A 19,319-nucleotide genomic window follows, 5' to 3' on the forward strand; every position below is an offset into this window, starting at 1 on the left:
TGTGGGTGTGACCATGACTGACCAATAGAATATGTTTGGCCGCACTTTGCTGTCTCTGATTGGCTGAGACGCGCCGGAGCTGGTAGAACGTGACGTTGTGTGTAGGCCGGGGCTCCAGGATGTAGCGGGGCTTATGTGCGGGATGTGGTGGCTCTGTGCGGCGGTAGCTCTGCTCCTGACCCGGGCGCCTCCAGCAGCCGCCGCGTGTGCCGAGGAGCAGGTGAGAGCTGCGGGCGGAGGCGGCAGCCCCCTTGTACCTGCGGCGCGGTTATAGCAACTTTCTCCGGTGCACTCGGGAGGGCATGAATACCGATCCCGGGGTTGTGCTGTTAGCGGCGGCTTGACGTCCGCCTCTCGGGCTGCTGCGTACATCGCATTACACTTCCTGCACTTTCCTGCTGTTTGCTGCAGCTTAGGGCTCGTTCACACCCGTGTAATATGCGCGGCACGCAGTGAAGATCTAGATTCTCTATGCACAAAATCAGTGCGACTTTGCTTGTTCTTTTTTGCACAGTGTGAATGAGCCTCAGTGCTCCCATAAGGAAGCCTCAGACCCCCCCCCCCCCCCCGTGCTCCCATAGGGAAGCCTCAGACCCCCCCCCCCCCCGTGCTCCCATAGGGAAGCCTCAGACCCCCCCCCCCCCGTGCTCCCATAAGGAAGCCTCAGAACCCCCCCCCCCAGTTAAACTTTCTAGTATTCCCCCCCCCCCCCCCCCCCAGTTAAACTTTCTAGTGTATCGCCCGCTGAGCATCTTTGCAACTTTGTTGTTGTGATAAATGACTCTGCTCGGTAGAGAAGTTACAAAGTTATTTAGTGTAAGGCCCAATGCCCGCGGGCATATCTGCACTGTGGGATCTGGAGCGGGCGTTCGCCTCCGGATCCCGCAGCAAATACTGCCCATAGACCTGCTATGCAAAACTCTTTTCCATGCCCACGAGCGGAAATCCATTGCAATTTTCCGCTCATGGGAGGGGAAATTGCAGCATGTTCTATTCTAGTGCGAATCTTGCCATTGGCTGCAATGGAAGCCGTCTGTGCGATCGTCTATCCTGCGGCCCATTCACCGCAGATCCATGTGATCGCCGGCGCAGATTTTCATGCAGATCTGCACATACATTTGGTCCCAGTCAGCGGGGCGAATCCATGTGCAGCCATGCAGTGCGGATTCTATGCTGATACCGCATCAAGAATTGACCTGGCTTGTAGCTTAAAGCCGCCTGCACACGGGAGGATTGGCATTGCGGAATACAGACTGGGTGTCTGCTTCTGGATTCTGCAGCAAATGCAATTTTTTTTTTTTTAATTTAATTTTTTTTCTCCCCCCCCCCCCCCTTCTTGGTCATGGAAACTATTGTGAGTGACAGATGTTCCAGCTCACACAGTAAAGCAGCCAACAGGATGCTTGTCCGTATGTGCAGTTTTACCAACCTGTCCTCATACACTTACTTTACTCTTACAGTCTGATATACAGCTGGACCTGCCGGATGAGGATGTGTATACCTGCACTGGCCATTATATACCACAGGCCCGTCAGGTAGGTGAAGGACTTCTACTTTATTCCATGGTGTTGTACATAGATTCTACTCATTTACATGTCCTGATCACAGCCACATAGCGGGTATTACGGGTCACTCCCTTATTAGCGTGTCTTGGGATTGTGAGAGGGACCCATAAGGATGGGACTACCTGGTGACATTTGGTCTCAAAGTGCAAATTCAGAGTTTCCATATCAGAAGCAGGGTGGTGACGGCCGGCCTTCCAACTGGCTTGAACCCTTTGCAAAGTTCACCTTGTCAGCCGTCACCTTGTTCCTTATGAAGACCGATTGGGATCATTATTTTTGTAATGAAAGAAGTAGATCTCTCACCTGTAACTTCTTAAATAAAGTCGGTCCTTGTCTTATATAATCATCGCTGGCTCAAGCAATGGCGGCAAACAGTGAAAGAAAAGTGTCCCAGCCAAGCGATAACATCCAATACTTTATTACAAGCCACAGAATCAAAGAACATCAGATGACAAACAGACCCCCAGCACCGCGTTGATTACTTGTCTTATTCTTTATACCAGGTTTCCCCGAAAATAAGACAGTGTCTTATATTAATTTTTGTTCAAAAAGGTTTAACTTTTTTACATGTATAGCTGCCTGGACACTATTTATTTTAACTTTTTTAATTAACTGTTAGCAGGGCTTAATTTTGGAGTAGGGCTTATATTTCAAGCATCCTCAAAAAGCCTGAAAAAATGTTGCATCCTCAAATTCTGGAAAAGCATGCTATGTCTTATTTTCAGGGTATGTCTTATTTTCAGGGAAACAGGGTAGTTCTTATGCCACGTTTACACTGAACTATTATCCTTCAAACAGCTGAACGACTAGTGAGAATCGCGGGGTTCTTGCTTGTCGTTCAGTTTCAGCCGGCAGAAAAGCTGCGCTGGCAGTTGAAACGCTGATCATACAGCGTTTTATATAGGAATGTGAAACGCTGAGTGCCTGAGGACCATGCATTTTAAATGGGCTGTGCGAGTGAGCTGGTGACTGTCGCCGGCTTACTTCTATTTGCCGCATCTAGACCTGTTCCATTATGCCTGAGGGAGGATCCTGAGAGGATCCTTAAGCTTGCAATAAGATCAAATATATTTTTGTTCGCCATTAAAAGGTATCAAATCTACAAGATTACTTGGTTTCTGTTACTGAGAACAATCACATTATAGGGCCATTACTCGCAGCATGAGTAAGAACTACACAGTTCGAAATGCCCTATTTAGGCCCAATGTCCACGTGCGGACCTCCAGCTGTTCATAGGGATGCATTAGCATCCGCACCACAAGTGAAAGCATGCGGATAAGATTTCTTAATTTTTTTTTTTGTGCGGGTCACATGCATGGGACGAAATCGCAGCATCCTTCATTTTCCTGCGGGTCCCGCAGCGACAGCTTCCATTGAAGTCAATGGAAGCCGTCCCCGCCATGGCACACCCGTAGCGGACACTGTGGAGGTGCCACGGATCCACGGGAAAGTAGGGGATCCCATCACCAGATGCATCTGCTGTGCTGAAGAAAGATCATACTGTGATATTTGCACATGACTCTTTATGTATAATGCTGTATGTGCTTACTCTACATTCTTCTTCTGAACAGGTACTCCCCAGCGTTGCTTCCATTTACGAGCAGGAGGTAAGAGATGGATGTGATTTCCACTCATTAGTCTTGTCATATTTGTTAGCGTTCCCTCTTATGTCTCCATGTGCCTCAACTACTGCGTGTCCCCTGAATGTAGATCACTTTGGTCATTGCTTCCGTTACCCCGTAATCCACCCATTGACTGATGTGCAGATTTAATAAACTGACAACTGGGAAGTCCCTACCACTTGGGGGTCTGAACCAGACAGCGCCAGACCGCCTGCAGCAGCGCTATCTTCTGAAATGTAACCATCTTCTGATATTGCGCTCCCTTCAAACAGCGGCCAGTGTGTAGGGGGTCCCGGAGCTGCGGCACACTGAGCAGGGGAGGCAGAGAAGACCCAGCCTGAAGCCCCTTCCTGCTTTCAGAGCTGTAGTCTCCTCTGCTCTTGCTGTTGCTCAGTTGCATGCTGACTGTCTCTGAACCTCATCTGGGGGAAAATATTGGGGTGAATTGCAGAGGACTGGGGTTACCACAGCATGCCCGCTGGAAATGCACAATGGCAAAAAAAGGCACCAAATTCGGTGTGTTTTTTGTTCCAGATTTGTGGCGTTCTTGCTGCAGATTACTTCCTATATATTGCAAAGGGTGACATTTGTAGTGAAACTTCTCAGCGTAATATTGACTTGCTGGAGACTTAAAGTATGTCCGCAGGTCACGCCCGCTGTGTTATGCTGTATCCACGCTTTGTAATCTGTGCGCTCTGTACGTTCTTCAGCTTATAAGGGTAATGGGGGGTTACATATTCTCTTGCAGAACCCTGCTCAAGTGTGCCTGGACACTGCAATAGTCTACACAGCTGCAATACCAAATAGGTAAGTGGCCCGGCGGTAAGTGAGCGGTCGCCCTACAACATCAGAAGCAGTCTCCTGCTCTCAATCGTTTATGACAATTGCATATGTTTTAACCCCTTAAGGACCAAGTTGTTATGTACCTAAAGGACCAGACACTTTTTAGGGATTTTACCCGTGTGGTGGTTTTATTGGTCTACAAAACATTTTATAGTTTGTTGTGTTTTTTTTTATTTTTTTTTTTTATAATGAGTAAGTTTATGCTAAATTAACGTTTGGGAATGGGTTCCTCATTTTGTTTCAGACACTTTGATAGATAATATGTATGGTTTCGGATTACAGGGCGCATACGGCGACTGTTTTGGTTGGCGTCAGCTTTGGGTCATTTTCTTTTTTTTTTATGCTAGGAGTTTTTTTTTCTTTAATTTTGTAACAATTTTTTTTTTTTTACGATTTTTGACCCCCATGATGTCATTTAAGACCACTGGGCGTCATTCACATGGTGTTTTGCAAATTAAAAAAAACAAAAAAAAACTTTTCCCCAGTACCTGAAGCTCCTATAGATGCCCCAGCTACAGTGGTAAACATACCCCTTGACAATGGTCACTGACAGAGCTGATCAGGGTCTGCTAGGACCTGCAGCTTTGCTGTAGCAATCGCCTTCCGGTGGTCACATGATTGCTGGTTTACGTGGTGGAAGTTATACTTCCACTTCTTAGTACATAGCGCTCATTGAGTGCTGTGTACCAGGAACAGGAGAAGGCAGAAGTGGTTAAAAAAAGAAAACGCTTCTCCTCTGGGTTCTCAGCTGTGACTAACTGCTCAGGACCCAACCTGCTCCTGCTTCATTGCAGAGAGGCTTTAATCCCATGCTTTCTTTTTCCTATTGGGCGGGATTAAAGCCCAGGACAAAGTGCCATAAATCTATTTATTACACCGTGCTTGGTCCTTAAGGGGTTAACTGTCTGTATTGAAGGGTTCTGCATGACCTAGATATTTATGGTCTACCTCTGTTGTTTGATGGGAGTCTGCTGTGAGCGACGTATACCCATCATTGTTTACACAGGCGCAATCTAAAAAAGCATGGCACCTTGTCCACAGGATAGGGATAACTTGCTGATTGTGGGGGTCTCGCCACTTAGGCCTTGGGGTTCCACTTCCCCCTCTGCCTGTTACTGCAGGGTGGCTTCTCTCCCACAATGACGTCATGGCTGAGCATGTACTGTCAGCACTCCATTCGTTTCAATGGGGCTGACTGAAATGGCTGAGAGACAAGTGCTTGGGTGTCTCCGGCAGTCCCATTGAAAGTGAATGGAGCTCAGCGTGTTTGCGCTCCACTCATTCTCCTCCTCACTGCAAGGGGTGCAGTAAGCCCATAGTGAGGAGGATGGGGGACTGCCATTCTCCGGAAACGATGGGGGCGAGGCCCTCACCAATCTGAAAGTCATCCCCTATCAAGTAGATATAGGGTAACTTGCAATACAAGTACAACCCTGTTAATCATGCCATTTTGTGCTCCATTTTGCTCCAATGTCAATTTTGGAGGAATTTGACTTTCAGCCCATGAAAGGCACACCGTTTTCACTGTGTGTATGTGAAAAAAGCAAGAAGGCCCAATAGATGTCCCTTTTTTCCCACACTGTCTTCTGGCATCCTGCATAAAACAGCAGTGAATTCACATGCAACTGTGTATTTGCTGCATTTTTACATAATACTATAGACTTTAATGGGAGGTTTTGATCCATAGACACGGACGAAAAGGATGTGATGATTTTTTTTTTTTTTTCATGTGTATGAACAAACTGCAAAAAAAAAAAAGCAAACTCCTATGAATCCACCAAAGCTAATCAATAGTATTGTATGCTGTCCGTATTACATCCATATAAAATACACCCATGCGATTGGGCCCTTTAATCGGACCAGAAGTGCATACAAGTGAATGTCTGACTACTATGGGTCCGTGTGATGTTGGTCACACGGATGTGAAGTTTGTGTGCCTGAATCCCCATAAGAATGATTCTGAGAACAGCTGCTATATAAAGAAGAGGACTATATAGAGGCCCTGAAGATATCGTGAGCATCTTCTGTTGTACAATAATGTACGTTACGAAAAAACCATTTCTGATCGTTATGACTTGTACACAGTTTTTTTTTTTTTAAGCAGTTTTTCCTTCTGTAGGCTGTATCATTAATTCTCAGTTTTCTCTGAGCTGGTGGGTGGAGACTAGCTGCTACGATCTTTCCTACACACAGGAAAGAGAAGATCCTGCTCCCCTACTACTATCCCTCATATACAGAAAAGCAACAGAGGCAACATGGAGGACATTATACAGCAGTACTGAGCAATGTAAAGCCAGTGACGCATGAGTGTATTCTGGCCTCATTTGTGTGACCTTAATACAGACAAGTGTCCTGACCTGACTGCCAGTCTCCTAATGTGAACTTTGAGCATCATAGTGATCTATTAACACATAATAATTGTATAGTCTCTGTGCCCAAGTTACATTGTTGACTTGTAATTATATGGTTGTATTTTGGGTTTTTTATGGTATTTTCTTTTTCTGAATATTCATTCTTCTTGCAGTGGAGCACATAGAGCTACATGGGCCAAGTATGGAGAATACATCTACTGCCCACCTCAGCAATGGGTTCACAATCTCCAGGTGGGTCATATTATGAGGCTAATTTTACACTGCGTTCTGCAGTGTCTGCTTGCAGTATATGCCGGGAGAGCTCCCAGCGCATATGTCAAGTCTATCCATAGGCCTCCATTCACTTGGTGGTTGCCAAAAAAAGTGTCCTTTTTGCCTCTGTTGGATCGGTATATGCAAACAATGCTATTCCATTCAGAATCATCCAGTAAACAAGATGAGTGGGCTATTGCAGTCTACACCATAGGGTGTATATGCCCATTAAATACACAAAAAAGTGGTCAGGAGTGACTGCACAGGGTAGAGCCATTTTTAAGAAGAACCCAATTAGGGAGACCCCAATTCTCATTCCTCAACCAAACTGTATGTTGGGTTCCCATATACATTGGGTAGCTGTTGGCTGGACACTCATTCGACTATCTCTCACCTCCATACACACACACGTGCACTCGGCTTGGCCAAGAATGCGTGGGCAGAAGGCCGCTGCCATTTTGCTATAAGCATCTGGTACTTGTGAAGTGTTCGCTGCAGACGGCTCCCATCTTCTATGTCTACAGGTCTCTTTATTTACACTATACTCAGTTACAGAGTACACGGATAAGAAAATAATCTACCTTGTGCAGTGATTACCAGATTACTGAAGGTCACCTGGCCGATTGGAGATTGTAGGGAAGGAAACTGAGCTGACTTAAAGGATATATATTTGGCTTCCAACGCAGCTGGAACAGGAAATCCCAGGTTTCATCTTCCAACAGGATGGGGCACTACATCCCCCCCACCCCAATGAAGTCAGCTTTATAGGCGACTGCCAAACTGGTGTGGATTGTCCGTGCAGGTTGTGACAATAGTGAACTTTTTCGTTGGCCTCCACGTTCCCCAGGACCTTATGATTTTTTTTTTTTCTCTGTCGGCGTGTTGGTCTACATGCCCTCCTCACCACCCATCATACATGATCTGCCAGTACATATAACAGAAGCCATTGCATCAGTCAGTCGTGATACCCTACAATGTGTATGCCAAGAACTTGACTACCGGCTCCGTGTGTGGAGTGATAAAGGGGGTCACACTGGTCACCTCTGATGTGGGAAACATTTTTTGCTGTTGTGCAACAAAATGTTTTGAGTTTCTGTTTCCATTGATATCAAATTTATGTATCTGAGGCATTAAATGTTAGTGATGAGGGTTCCAGATTGGGAAGATCATTTGTAATAATTTTGGAATTGCATTTTGTTAATTGACCAAAAAACTATTAACACTTCTGTTTTTGAGAGCATTCTTACTTTGCTGCATGTTTTTTACTAACTCGTATAGTGCATTCATATTCCACAGTGCTGTACAAAGCTTGCCCTCACTTACATTGGTCCCTGCCCACATTGGGGCTCATTGAGCCACCTGTGAATGTAATGTGTGTCTTACCTGTGCTTTCCAGCATGGTGGTGTGGCCTTCCTGTATCATCCATGTGTACATCCAAAGCTGAAGGAAGCTTTATCTTCATTGGCCAGACGATACATTGCAAAACATGTAATTACACCCCTTCATACTCTCTCCAGAGACAGGGTAAGCATCTCAATATGATGTACGCTTCATAGAATTTGTATAGATTGACTCTTAAAGGTATTTGATCAATTGACCATGTACTAAAACAACTTGGGTGCGGTTTTACAACTCGGCTAATTCTCGTGATTAATTGCCCAGCTGCACCTGCAACTCTAGCCTGGCAAATACCTGTAAAACTTGAGCACTAGCATTTGTTTAATAATGCCCTTTAAGTTATATTGTTAATTGTTCTCTGTACTTGGTGGTTCATGTTCCCAGCACGTATCAGCTGGTCTCTCATGAAGGAGCACAAGCTAATCTCCCCCTTCCCTCTCGTCTTTCAGAGGCTGTGTAGCATATCCACGCCCACTCAATACTACACAGCTATCTCTCCATTCTGTCTGAGTAGATGCTGGTACCATTTCCCTTCAATACTGATGAGTAGAAAGTTCACCTGGAGTAAATTATAGCCCTCTGTATTAGTAGCTCTGTCTACTCTGCTCTCTGTTATCCTGATCTTTCACTGCTCCCCCCAATACTGTTATTCAGCCCTCTGTATTAGTTTAGTAGAAAGGCAGTGAATGCACATTGACAACATGGAAGCTGTTAGGGCAAGAGCTGTTAGTTTTCTCAGAATTTAAGACCTCAGTCCTTTAGTCTGCAGTGCTTTGGAAAACAATATAAGCATATAGAAATCAAGCAATCCGAAGTTCTTTTTATAAAAAACCAATTGCAAAAAGTCGTTTTTTACAAAAACAAATGGTTTAAAAAAATAGGACAAAGGTGTACATGGCCTTTAAGGGGTGTATGCTTTATGGCAGCTGAACTGCAGCCTTCTTCCGACAGTCAAGAGTGCGGCAAGGCAAACTGCATTGAAAATCTGCAGTCATACACCCTGGAGCGGGAAGGGGTTCATAACAGCTCTATTGTAAGTTTACGTCCTGGGAGCGGGGTACTTCCTGCAACAGGGCGTAAACTTACGTCCTGGGGATAGCGTGAGATCACATATGATCCCGCGCTATCCCGCAGCGGGAGTCGGCTGTCAGTCACAGCCGGCGTCCCGCTGTTAACCACTTCCCTGCCGCAATCTAAGTAGATCGCGGCAGGGGAAGAGTTCACAGAGGGAGCCCGTTCCCTCTGTGTCTTCGGCCGGCTCTCGCGATGTTATTGCAAGAGCCTGGCCTGTCGCCATGGCAACAGGAAGCCAGACACTGGCGTCCTGTATTGCCAATGCCTGTTATCGCTGTATTAGCGATAAGGCATGGCAGGGCAGTAGCCCTGCCATGCCTTATCACAGCGATGGGCAGTACTGTGGTCAAAGTCCCCCAGAGGGACACAAATGTTGTAAAAAAAAATAAAAGATTAAAAAAACCCTTTTTTATGTTTTTCTCAGATTAGCATAAAAAAAGGTTAAAAAATATTAAAACCCCACATATTTGGTATTGTCGCGTCCGTAACGACACGTACAATAAGCTGCACATGCTTTTCACTGTCCACGGAGAAAAGCGTAAAAAAAAACGCTAAAAAACTAAGGCAAAATGCTAATTTTTAGCATTTTGCCTCACTAGAAACGCAATAAAAGTGATCAAAAAAGCCGTATGTACCCCAAAATGGTACCAATAAAAACTACAGCTTGTCTCGCAAAAAATAAGCCCTCATACAGCTCTGTACATCAAAACATAAAGTTACAGGACTTTGAATGCAGCAATTTAGGGGGAAAAAAATGTGTATTGCAGAAAAGTGGAAAAACCTAAAAAAAAGTTAGAATTTTGGTATTGTTGTAACCGTACCGACCCGCAGAAAAAATGGATTGTCTTATTTATGCTGCATAATTAACGCTGTAAAAAAAATCTATGGCAGAATTGATGCGTTTTCTCTCCCTGCTATCATTAAAAAAAAATTTAAGTTTTACAATATAGTGAATGTACGCAAAAAGGACGCCGATAAAAACTAGCCCTTATTTGGCCGCGTCGACGAAAAAATAAAAAAATTATGACTTCTAATAAATGGAGAAGAAAATCCGCCAAAAATCGTTACATCCTTAAGCCCAAAATAGGCCGTGTCATTAAGGGGTTAACCCCCTTCCCCCCCAATCCTCTTCTGATCCTGACCTCACTGCCAAGTGAACTGCAGAAAACAGGAAATGTCAACCCAATGTGTTTTGCTCTAGTCAGCGGTGTAGAAACTGTAATATTTCAAGATTGTTTTATGTGAGTAGTTAAAGGAGATGTCTCGAGGAAGCAGTTAATTTTTTTTTTTGCCCAGTCCCCCCCATTAAACATACATAACTAAGCCCCCCTGTAAATGACATTTCTAGCTGGTTCGTACTTACCGTTCCAGCGTTTCAGCAACTTATAAAAGTTTCCTCAAGATGGCCGCCGGCTCTTTCCCCGTCGCTCGCTGCAGCCCGACGTGCGCGCTCCCGAGACGCCGCCAGCTGTGTCTCCATGGCAACCGGACGCATCGCAGCCGCCGACCAGACGCCCCGCAGCCGCCGACCAGACAGCAGGTAACCGGCGCTAGCCCCCGGCTCCCCAGCGCTAGACCCTCAGCCCAGGTGAAGGCCCCGGAGCCCAGCGCTAGGTTCCGGAGCCCAGCGCTAGTTCCCCCGGCCTAGCGGCAGCCCCCCCCCGGCCTAGCGACAGCCCCCCCGGCGCAGCCCGGCGCAGCGGCAGCCCCCCCCCCCCGGCCTAGCGACAGCCCCCCCATCACAGCGGCAGCCCCCCCCGGCCTAGCGACAGCCCCCCCGGCGCAGCCCGGCGCAGCGGCAGCCCCCCCCCGGCCTAACGACAGCCCCCCCATCACAGCGGCAGCCCCCCCCGGCCTAGCGACAGCCCCCCCCCGGCGCAGCGACAGCCCCCCCATCACAGCGGCAGCCCCCCCCGGCCTAGCGACAGCCCCCCCCCGGCGCAGCGACAGCCCCCCCATCACAGCGGCAGCCCCCCCCGGCGCAGCGACAGCCCCCCCCGGCGCAGCCCGGCGCAGCGGCAGCCCCCCGACCCATCACTTACCTGGGAGGCTTCTCGGGGCTGCTGGGCTGGGCTGGGCTTCTCCGCTGGGCAGCTCCAGTTTCTGCACCTTCCTCTAACAGAGGATGGTGCAGAATGGCCGCTTCAGCGCGCTCCCGAGCAGTGACAGCTCGTCTGCGCATGCGCAGAAGAGCTGTAGCGGGGAGCACACTGAAGCGGCTCGTGCTGAATGGAGAAGACCGGACTGCGCAAGCGCGTCTAAAAAAGCAAGCTGCCGGCGAATTTAGACGGAACCATGGAGACGAGGACGCTAGCAACGGAGCAGGTAAGTGGAATAACTTCTGTATGGCTCATATTTAATGCACAATGTACATTACAAAGTGCATTAATATGGCCATACGGAAGTGTATACCCCCACTTGGTTTCGCGAGACCACCCCTTTAATAAAAAAATATATAGCTGGGTCTTTGATAAGATGTTAGCACAAGAAAACCGTTTGATCTGGTTTTCCTGTTTCAAGAGGAAAGAACTAAGTGAAGTCTGTGATCTAGAACTTCCACTGTTTGCTTTTTCTGAATTAAAGGCCTGTAAAGAAATTTCAGAGCCCTTCGTCAGTTGTCATATGACTGTTCCATCTTCCTGCTTCCGTAGTGGAGTAGGAAAACCTACTAGTGTGATTAAGCCTTATTTGCATTTTCTGTGGTCCCTTAATTGTTACTTTTTTTGTTTCTTTTTCTCAGCCTCTTGCACTGGCTGCTTGGTGTTCGACTCTGGAGATGTCTCAGATAAATAGGACTGAGCTCCTTAGTTGGTTAAGGGACAACGTGTACATTGAACGACGCTATAAGGCAGGAGAAGAAGGTTCCTACCAGCATTTACTCATCAGACCATCAGTGATGGCATCTGGTGACTCTAGTATCTACTTACGGGTAAGAAACGGACACCTCAACCTAGTCACATTATGTCAAAATCATTGAGATGTGAGATAATTAACATACAGTTTGTTTCAAAGGGGGCAGGGGGAAGAGGAGGTGATTACAAGTAAGAAAACTCTAAACTTAATTCACTGATGTGAACTTAGATTAAAAAGGGGTTAAGGATAAACCATTAGGGAAAACCTGCGTAGATGGCTCAAAGGGCTTTGCGCTCAGTTGGACTTGCAGTCTTTCCCGATACAGATTCTTCCAATTACTAAAACGTGCTCTAAGTTTATCTTGGTAGACAAACTATCCGTTTGGCTCGATCCATTCTCTTTCTTTCCAAGTGGTGTTGGACTGCCGGATTATAAACAACAATGATGAAGCCTTCCTTCTTTAGAAATCCTAGATTGGTGTACACACATGACCTACATCATTGGGTTTCGCTATAGCGTTCTTTCTCTTCCGTTGCCATTGCTAAATTCTATTCCACCAGATGACCTTTAGCCTGCATCGTAGGTCTAATTCTTTGAGTTATGGGGCACTTTTTTTTTTCAAAATTCTTACAACTGTCCCCCTCACTTTTGTTCCCTATCATAGGGAACCCACAGTTTTTCGCTGACTTGTGAACTGAACCTTTTTAACACTAGTGGACGACGGGCAAATGCATAACTGTTTGCTTCCAGCTGGCTGTCCCGTGAAGAGATAATGGCCATCGCTGATCCCAGCCCACTGAGCTCTGGGACATCTATCCAGCTCTCGAATTTCTTTTCTCTGCACCTGGTCCCCACCTTCCCAAACAAATATTAATAAATTCATGACCCCATTGGTGTAGACTTGCATTGGTTCGGGATTTATACATCACTCCTTACTACTCTGCCTGGATCCAGACTTGAAACTAGCTTTTTGCCCACATGGGGGACTGATCTTGGCCGTACTCTTCTCTACAGAAGAGATTCACCCATAAATCCTTTTATAGCTTGTAAGTACAGGAGGGTTACAAGCTGCTATTGAGATGGTATGTCCCCTAAATTAAAGTCATCGACAAGTTTTGAGACTGGCACAAACTTTGTTTTTTCATAAAGTTTGCATGCTTCAGTTTTCATATTCTAGATTGTTATGAAGTGATCGCGTGAATTGCAATAAATCGGAAGTCATTCCTTGCCATTAAATTAACTTAATCACAAAAAAACATTACCATTACCTTGCCACCAAGTGACCTGCTAACATAATTTCTGTGATGTCTAACAAGTGCCAAAAATCCTAAAGAGGATTCCTCTATGGTGTCGGCTCAACACCAGTGCAGAGCTTGCTTATGCTTAGGAATGGCAGCAGGAAGGTGTCGGTGCCATCTGCATGCCCAGTGAGGCGAAGGCTTTTTCGTGACTGACTTGGTGTCAATAAGGACAGCAAAGAACCACTTCCCTTAAAGAAAAAACATCAAGAATAGGCTGATATTCTGCAGGAAGTATAGGGATCGGAGTGCAGAGGACTTGGGGTAAAGTCATTTTCTCTGAAGCCCCTTCAGACTGTTTAGAACATCTGGAAGAATGATTGTCAGTAGAAGAAAGGCTGAGCGCTACCATGAGTCAGGCCAACAGTAAAGCATCCTGAGACCATTCATGTGGAGTTGCTTCTCCTTGGAGCGGGCTCATCCACAATTTTTTCTAAGAACATTGGCACGAATAAAGAATTTCTTAACCAAGAGCAACTTCTCCCAACCATCCAGGAGAAATTTAGCGATGAGCAGTGCTTTCTACAGCATGATGGACCACCGTGTACCAAGGCAAAAGTGATAACTAAGAAGTTCAGTGAACAAATCTTCGAAATTTTGGGTCCATAGTAGGAAACTCGCCCGATCTTAATCCCACTGAGAACCTATGGTCAATCCTCAAAGTGCGGAAAACGGAGATTGTGATAAACTCCAAGCAGTAATTAGGAAGAATGAGTTTCATTCAGTCATGATTTGGCCCATAAGCTGATGTTCAGCATGCCAGGGCGAATTGCAGAAGTCTTGAATTTAAAAAAAAACAAAACAAACGAGCGAATGTGCTAAAATACTGATGGTGAAGGCGCAACACTCTAAGCTAGTTGAAAGCTAAAGGTCCAAGATGCGATAGTGAAAGCACTTCTCTTTTATTTAACATAGAGAACCAGCAAGTGAATACGCGTTTCCGGGTCGAGCCCCTTCGTCAGTTCGGTTGGATTAAACCCGACAGGATGCCTGTCATAATGCAGTATTAAGGGGGTTGTCCAAGATTAAGACTCTTGTTTAAAACTTTGTTTACTCCTTTTAACCCCACTATATAAATTCTATTTTTGGAATTTTTTTTTCCAGGCACTAAATTATTTTACCAACGAAGGTTTCCTCTTAAGGAGGAGGCGTACTATAAAGAGGAGGCGGAGAAGATTACAGTTACCAGTTGTCCAAGAACGAACAGTCCATACTATATCCAACGGTACGGCTTCCACTACACCAGCTGGACCACAAACTGGAGAATTCGTCAATCGGACAGGTATACTTGTTACTGCCAACATTAGTTCTCTACCGGGTCCTGTAACACCAGGGCCTCGTGTGTACATACCTCCAGAAACCGAACCTGAAGGATCAAAGACTGACCTCCACAGCAGAGAATTAGATGGGAATCTCCAAGCAGAAATGCCCAAACTGCCAGCAAACAATAGCGTACCCACTCCTGGAGATGGCGCGCATGGCTTCTCTGGACTAAATTTGAGTTCTTCTCTTGGAATAAATGCCAACCAGGGGGCAAGTCACCATGCTCATGAAAAAGAGGAGTTGCCAGATGCTGCCAGTACTCATGTGGTCTTTCCTGAATCCAAGGTGTCTGTGAGTACTGTTCGCCTTCCTACACCCACTCCCCAAACACAGGGTAAGTCTATTGACCAGCGGGTATTGCCCTCTGAACAGCCTTCCAAGCCAGAGTGCCGGTGTCAGCAAGATGCCACAGTGCAGTTACCGGTAAAAGCCCAGAGGAGGTTGGGTGTCAATCAACAGAAGAAATCTGGAGTGTTTGTTTCGACCCCACGAACTGAAGAAGCAAAGTGGGCAGCGGCATCTCTTATCTTCCTCTTCGTATTGCTCGCTTTTTCGGTTTTGTACACACAAATTTACAAGAAATTCCGCAAAAGTCAGTCTCTGTACTGGACCTCCGAAAGCCACTTGGAGCATGAGGAGTCTGTGGCGTGTAAGTATTTGTTATAGTGTACAATACAGGTTGGTTTGTCATCTCATAATATAGTCACAAAGTAGCAACTTTTTAGCTCTTATGCGGCTAAAACCAATTTCACACTCTTGACCAACACAAAACCTAAATTGCAAAAAAATAACCCCCTAATACGCCTGTTCTGAGAGTAGGTATGCCTCGCACTTTGTGTAAATGCCACCAGGGACTTTACAGTAATTTGCACCGTCATGCAATTTTGCATCAAATTGTAATGTTTGTGGTGAAGTTTGACCCAAACAGAGAAGGAGACTTCTAAAAATAAAAGTTCAGAGTTCCTTTATGTATACTTGTGTCGTCTACAGGTTAAGATCTTCACTCATTAACCAAAACCGATATACCAACAATCTCTGTATAATCCAAATGCCAGTAAATGAGTCACAGAGTTGACTAATGCCTCGATTAGGTGCGGGGTGTGATTAGTTGTGCACACTTTAGTAGAAACTAAAAATAACCCCCTAAAGGTGACAAAAGGGCACACCGTTTCGAAGACCAGCCTCACACAACAGTATTGTAATACGGCCATTATTACTAGATTAAAGTGTGCTTCTGGGTCTCGGACAACCCCTTTTAAAGGGGCGTGATCCTACAGTCTGGCATGTCACCGCCTACAACCAGGAGCATGCGTGTTTTTTTTTTTTTACCCTTTTGTGAGCGTTTATGTAAATGTTCTGTTGCCATGTATTTCTCTAAAGACTGTACAATTAACTTGTCTTTCATTAGTATGAAGTGTTTTTTGTTTTGTTTTTTTTCTTAGCGGTTATCAAAAGGAGGTTGGTTCAAGGTCACAGCATACGCAAGAAATGGACTGGCCGCAAGAAAAGCCCTATGGTCTTGTATGAAAGTCTGAGTGAAAGTTCAGATTAGAAGTGCACACATCTAGAGTAGGTCATCACATGGAGCCGGTGTAGCCGATCTGGAAATGGAAAGACACACAAGAAAGGGAATGAAATTGTGGACCACACCAGTTATCGTGGAAGTGTGACTTTGTGTCTTAGTAATGCCACATTCATGTTTGACAGGGATATATTTATTCTTTTATTTCCTGGTAAGGTCAAGTTTACAGCAGTGAAGACTCTTCCGTTCCCAGAGATACTCTTGTCTATGGGCGGTCTCTGGTATTGCAACTCAGGCCCATTAAAGTGAATCTGCAATACCAGACACAGCCGGGAATGGAAACTTATTTAGAATCTCGTACAAGTCCTTTTTAACTAGGTTGTGTATAGTATTGCATCTGTGCCCTATTTAGGCTAGGGCTACATGGTGATTTTGCTTGCTCAACATCAAGTTCAGTGTCGCATCGTGACCTTGCATCTTGTGATTGTTAATGGGGTCCTGAATGTGACATGATGGTCTCAAAGAATCCAAAACGGTTGTATTTTTGGTCACAAGTTGCATGCAACTGTGATTTTTGCCTGGGATCGGTCTGCAATATGCCTGTGTGTGTGTTTTGTGTTTTACGGCCAAATGACAATTCTACAACGGTCTAGCAGATTTTTTTTTAGTCACGTGTGACTTGGTGTCACATCACTGAAGCTGCTGTGTAGCCCTAGCCCAACTTAAGTGGCGTTAAGATGCAGTACCAGGCACAACCATGGACAGATGTGGTGCTGTGTCTGGAAGAAAGCAGTTATGTCCTTCTTAATTATGCAGACCTTTTAGACTTTTACTAGCTATATACTACATGCAGTGCATGTTTTCTCTCTGGGTATGTTCACATAATAGAATTTTCGCAAGGATTTTGGTGTGAAATCCACCGCCCATGGATGAAGTGTGCGCTGGGGTTTAATTTGTGTTGTGAGGAAAAGAGGTGTGTGGATACCTACTATCCACAAAGTAAGAAACTACAAATCTATGGCAGAAATTGAAGGGTCAACCTCTGATTCTGTTGTAAATCGGTGATCATAGCCATAGAAGTATCTCCTCTGCTCTTTATAGTCCATTCTAGGTTTGAGGGCTCCATTATAAGATTTTTTTTATTCCAGTAGCCCCTACAAGGATGATCCATTTAGTTTTGTTTGCAGCTTTAGGTTTTGCAGAGTTCATTAACCCACATAAGATGGAATTAACTTTTTCCGTTGGACTTTTTGTGCAATTTACTCCGTTTTGTGTGCTACATTTTATGTCTGAAGCCTGTAGGCATCTGAAGAGCTTTGGAACCTGGATGTCTTAAATTTCACTCTGGTTATTCAGCATTATTTTGTATATTGCTTACTTTTTAAATGACTACTAAATCTAAAATGCCGGTAAGATCAATCAGTTAGTAATAGAGCGGTGTCTGCATTAACATCACCACCTGTTTTAGATGTGGACTCTAATGGTAGTCTAGACCAGTGTTTCTCAACCCCAATCCTCAGGGACCCCCAACAGGTCATGTTTTCAGGATGTTCTATAGTAAGAACATCTGTGGCAATGTCTGAGGACTGACAATAATGACATCACCTGTGCAACACTGAGGAAATCTTGAAAACATGACCTGTTGGGGGTCCCTGAGGACTGGAGTTGAGAAATACTGGTCTATGACATTCTTCACTTTCAGATATAGCTCCAGTTTTAGACAGGGTCTTGTTTTCGGGGAAACACAGTACTCAGTGTTTATAGTAATTTTTGCGACAAGAGGCACTAGGTCTTATCTTCAGGGGAGGTCCTATTATACGAGACTAGCAGGCTCAGTCCATAGCTCCGACTCACTTCCCGCAGTCCTCGGCCGCTCATAGAACAATACTTTCTGGTCACGTTATCCATAAATCCTGCCTCCAGGAAGCGATGGCTGTGATTGGCTGAGCAGCGTTTGAGGAACCAATTAATGCATCGCTGGATGAACCAATGCAATGGCTGTGATTGGCTAAGCAGTGGTCGAAGAACCAATCACAGCCATCACTTGCTGGAGGTGGGATTTATGAATCCAGTAACCAGAAAGTGATGATGTGCGACCGGCTGAGGACTGCGGGAACCTTGCTGAAGTGTGCTGAAGCTCTAGAGAGCAGCTGGGGGTACCTGGACAGCCTGCTAGTTTGTTTATTTTTAATGTAGTGTAACTGGTGCTTATTTTGGGGGTAGGGCTTATATTTCAAGCCTTCCTGAAACTTAGGCTAGGACTTATTTTGGGAGTAGGTCTTATTTGGGGGGGGTGTAGTTGATGGATACACTATATCACAACTATGATGTTTGATGGCTGTTTAAGCTCCAGTCCATTGACAGAAAGGAAGATAATTGCTACTTAGTATTCAGCAGAGCCGCGCTAGACTGGGTGATGGCTTATTTTATGTTTTCTCTGTTTTTCACTGTGCCTTGTGCCAAATCTGTGCTAGATACCGAATGCCATCGGCTATATGACTTAAAGAAAAAATCAGCTACAGGTTCTACTTATGTAATCCTTACGACTGTATCCAGTAAATGAATGTAGCTGCCAGTTTCTATTTGAGAACGTGCCCACGTGACGTTATTTTCCACGGTGTATTTTGGATTTAGCGGTCTCTTTAAACACTGCCATCTTTTCTCTGTAACAGAGAATTATCTACTACAGCCCGTTGCGGCTTTCTTAAGATGAAATGTAAGTGTTGCTTTTGGCAACCATTTATAAATTTACAGTATATTTATTTTTGTACTATTGATGTGAAGCAGTTGTATTTTGTGGTGGTCTTGTATTTTTATATATAATCACTTCCAAGTTTTTTTTAAAACCATTTTAAAAGTACATTGTGTCCTTGTGTTCTTTTCTGAAATACCATCTGTGTTCCTCAGTTTCACTTACAATTACAGAAAATAAACTTGTCAAACTTGCTCACGATTCGCAGTGGTTTTGCGGTTACATGTAATGGGCCGTGACTTTGTGCATGAAGGTTTTGGAGCCGTGGCTGAACAGGTTCACCGCATCTTGCCGGTGATGCATGTAAACCGTTGGTGTTGTGAAGATCTACATATTTCACCCGAGCCCTACAAGTGTTGGCTGTGTACAGATGTAGCAAATGGTAACTTGACATTTATTTGTTACAATGCAAGTACAATGTACTATAGTGTTATAAACTGAGAG

The 19,319-nt window shown here is 45.1% G+C and overlaps 1 protein-coding gene across 2 annotated transcripts; it reads left to right on the forward strand.

Annotated features, from left to right (window-relative positions):
- Positions 1–100: 100 nt before the first annotated feature.
- On the forward strand, positions 101–18,980 carry TP53I13 (tumor protein p53 inducible protein 13). 2 transcript variants are annotated; one of them, XM_066599581.1, is made up of 9 exons: positions 101–220; positions 1,461–1,535; positions 3,137–3,172; positions 3,936–3,994; positions 6,555–6,633; positions 8,051–8,179; positions 11,868–12,056; positions 14,383–15,250; positions 16,044–18,980. In XM_066599581.1, exons 1-9 carry the CDS (start codon positions 134–136, stop codon positions 16,151–16,153), a joined length of 1,632 nt encoding a protein of 543 aa, XP_066455678.1. In that variant the 5' UTR covers positions 101–133; the 3' UTR covers positions 16,154–18,980. The 2 variants fall into 2 exon arrangements, with proteins under 2 accessions (XP_066455678.1, XP_066455679.1); XM_066599582.1 differs by having other exon boundaries at positions 14,383–14,560.
- Positions 18,981–19,319: the final 339 nt, after the last annotated feature.

The sequence above is a fragment of the Eleutherodactylus coqui genome, chromosome 4 (genome assembly GCF_035609145.1).
Source record: "Eleutherodactylus coqui strain aEleCoq1 chromosome 4, aEleCoq1.hap1, whole genome shotgun sequence".
NCBI classification, from domain to species: domain Eukaryota; kingdom Metazoa; phylum Chordata; class Amphibia; order Anura; family Eleutherodactylidae; genus Eleutherodactylus; species Eleutherodactylus coqui.

Bases quoted from the DNA above. Each gene is read 5' to 3' on its own strand.
- TP53I13 (XM_066599581.1), top strand. From the start codon at position 134: ATGTGCGGGATGTGGTGGCTCTGTGCGGCGGTAGCTCTGCTCCTGACC. The intron at 6,634-8,050 runs GTGGGTCATATT...TGTGCTTTCCAG, and splicing joins AATGGGTTCACAATCTCCAG to CATGGTGGTGTGGCCTTCCT. The intron at 12,057-14,382 runs GTAAGAAACGGA...TTTTTTTTCCAG, and splicing joins ACTCTAGTATCTACTTACGG to GCACTAAATTATTTTACCAA.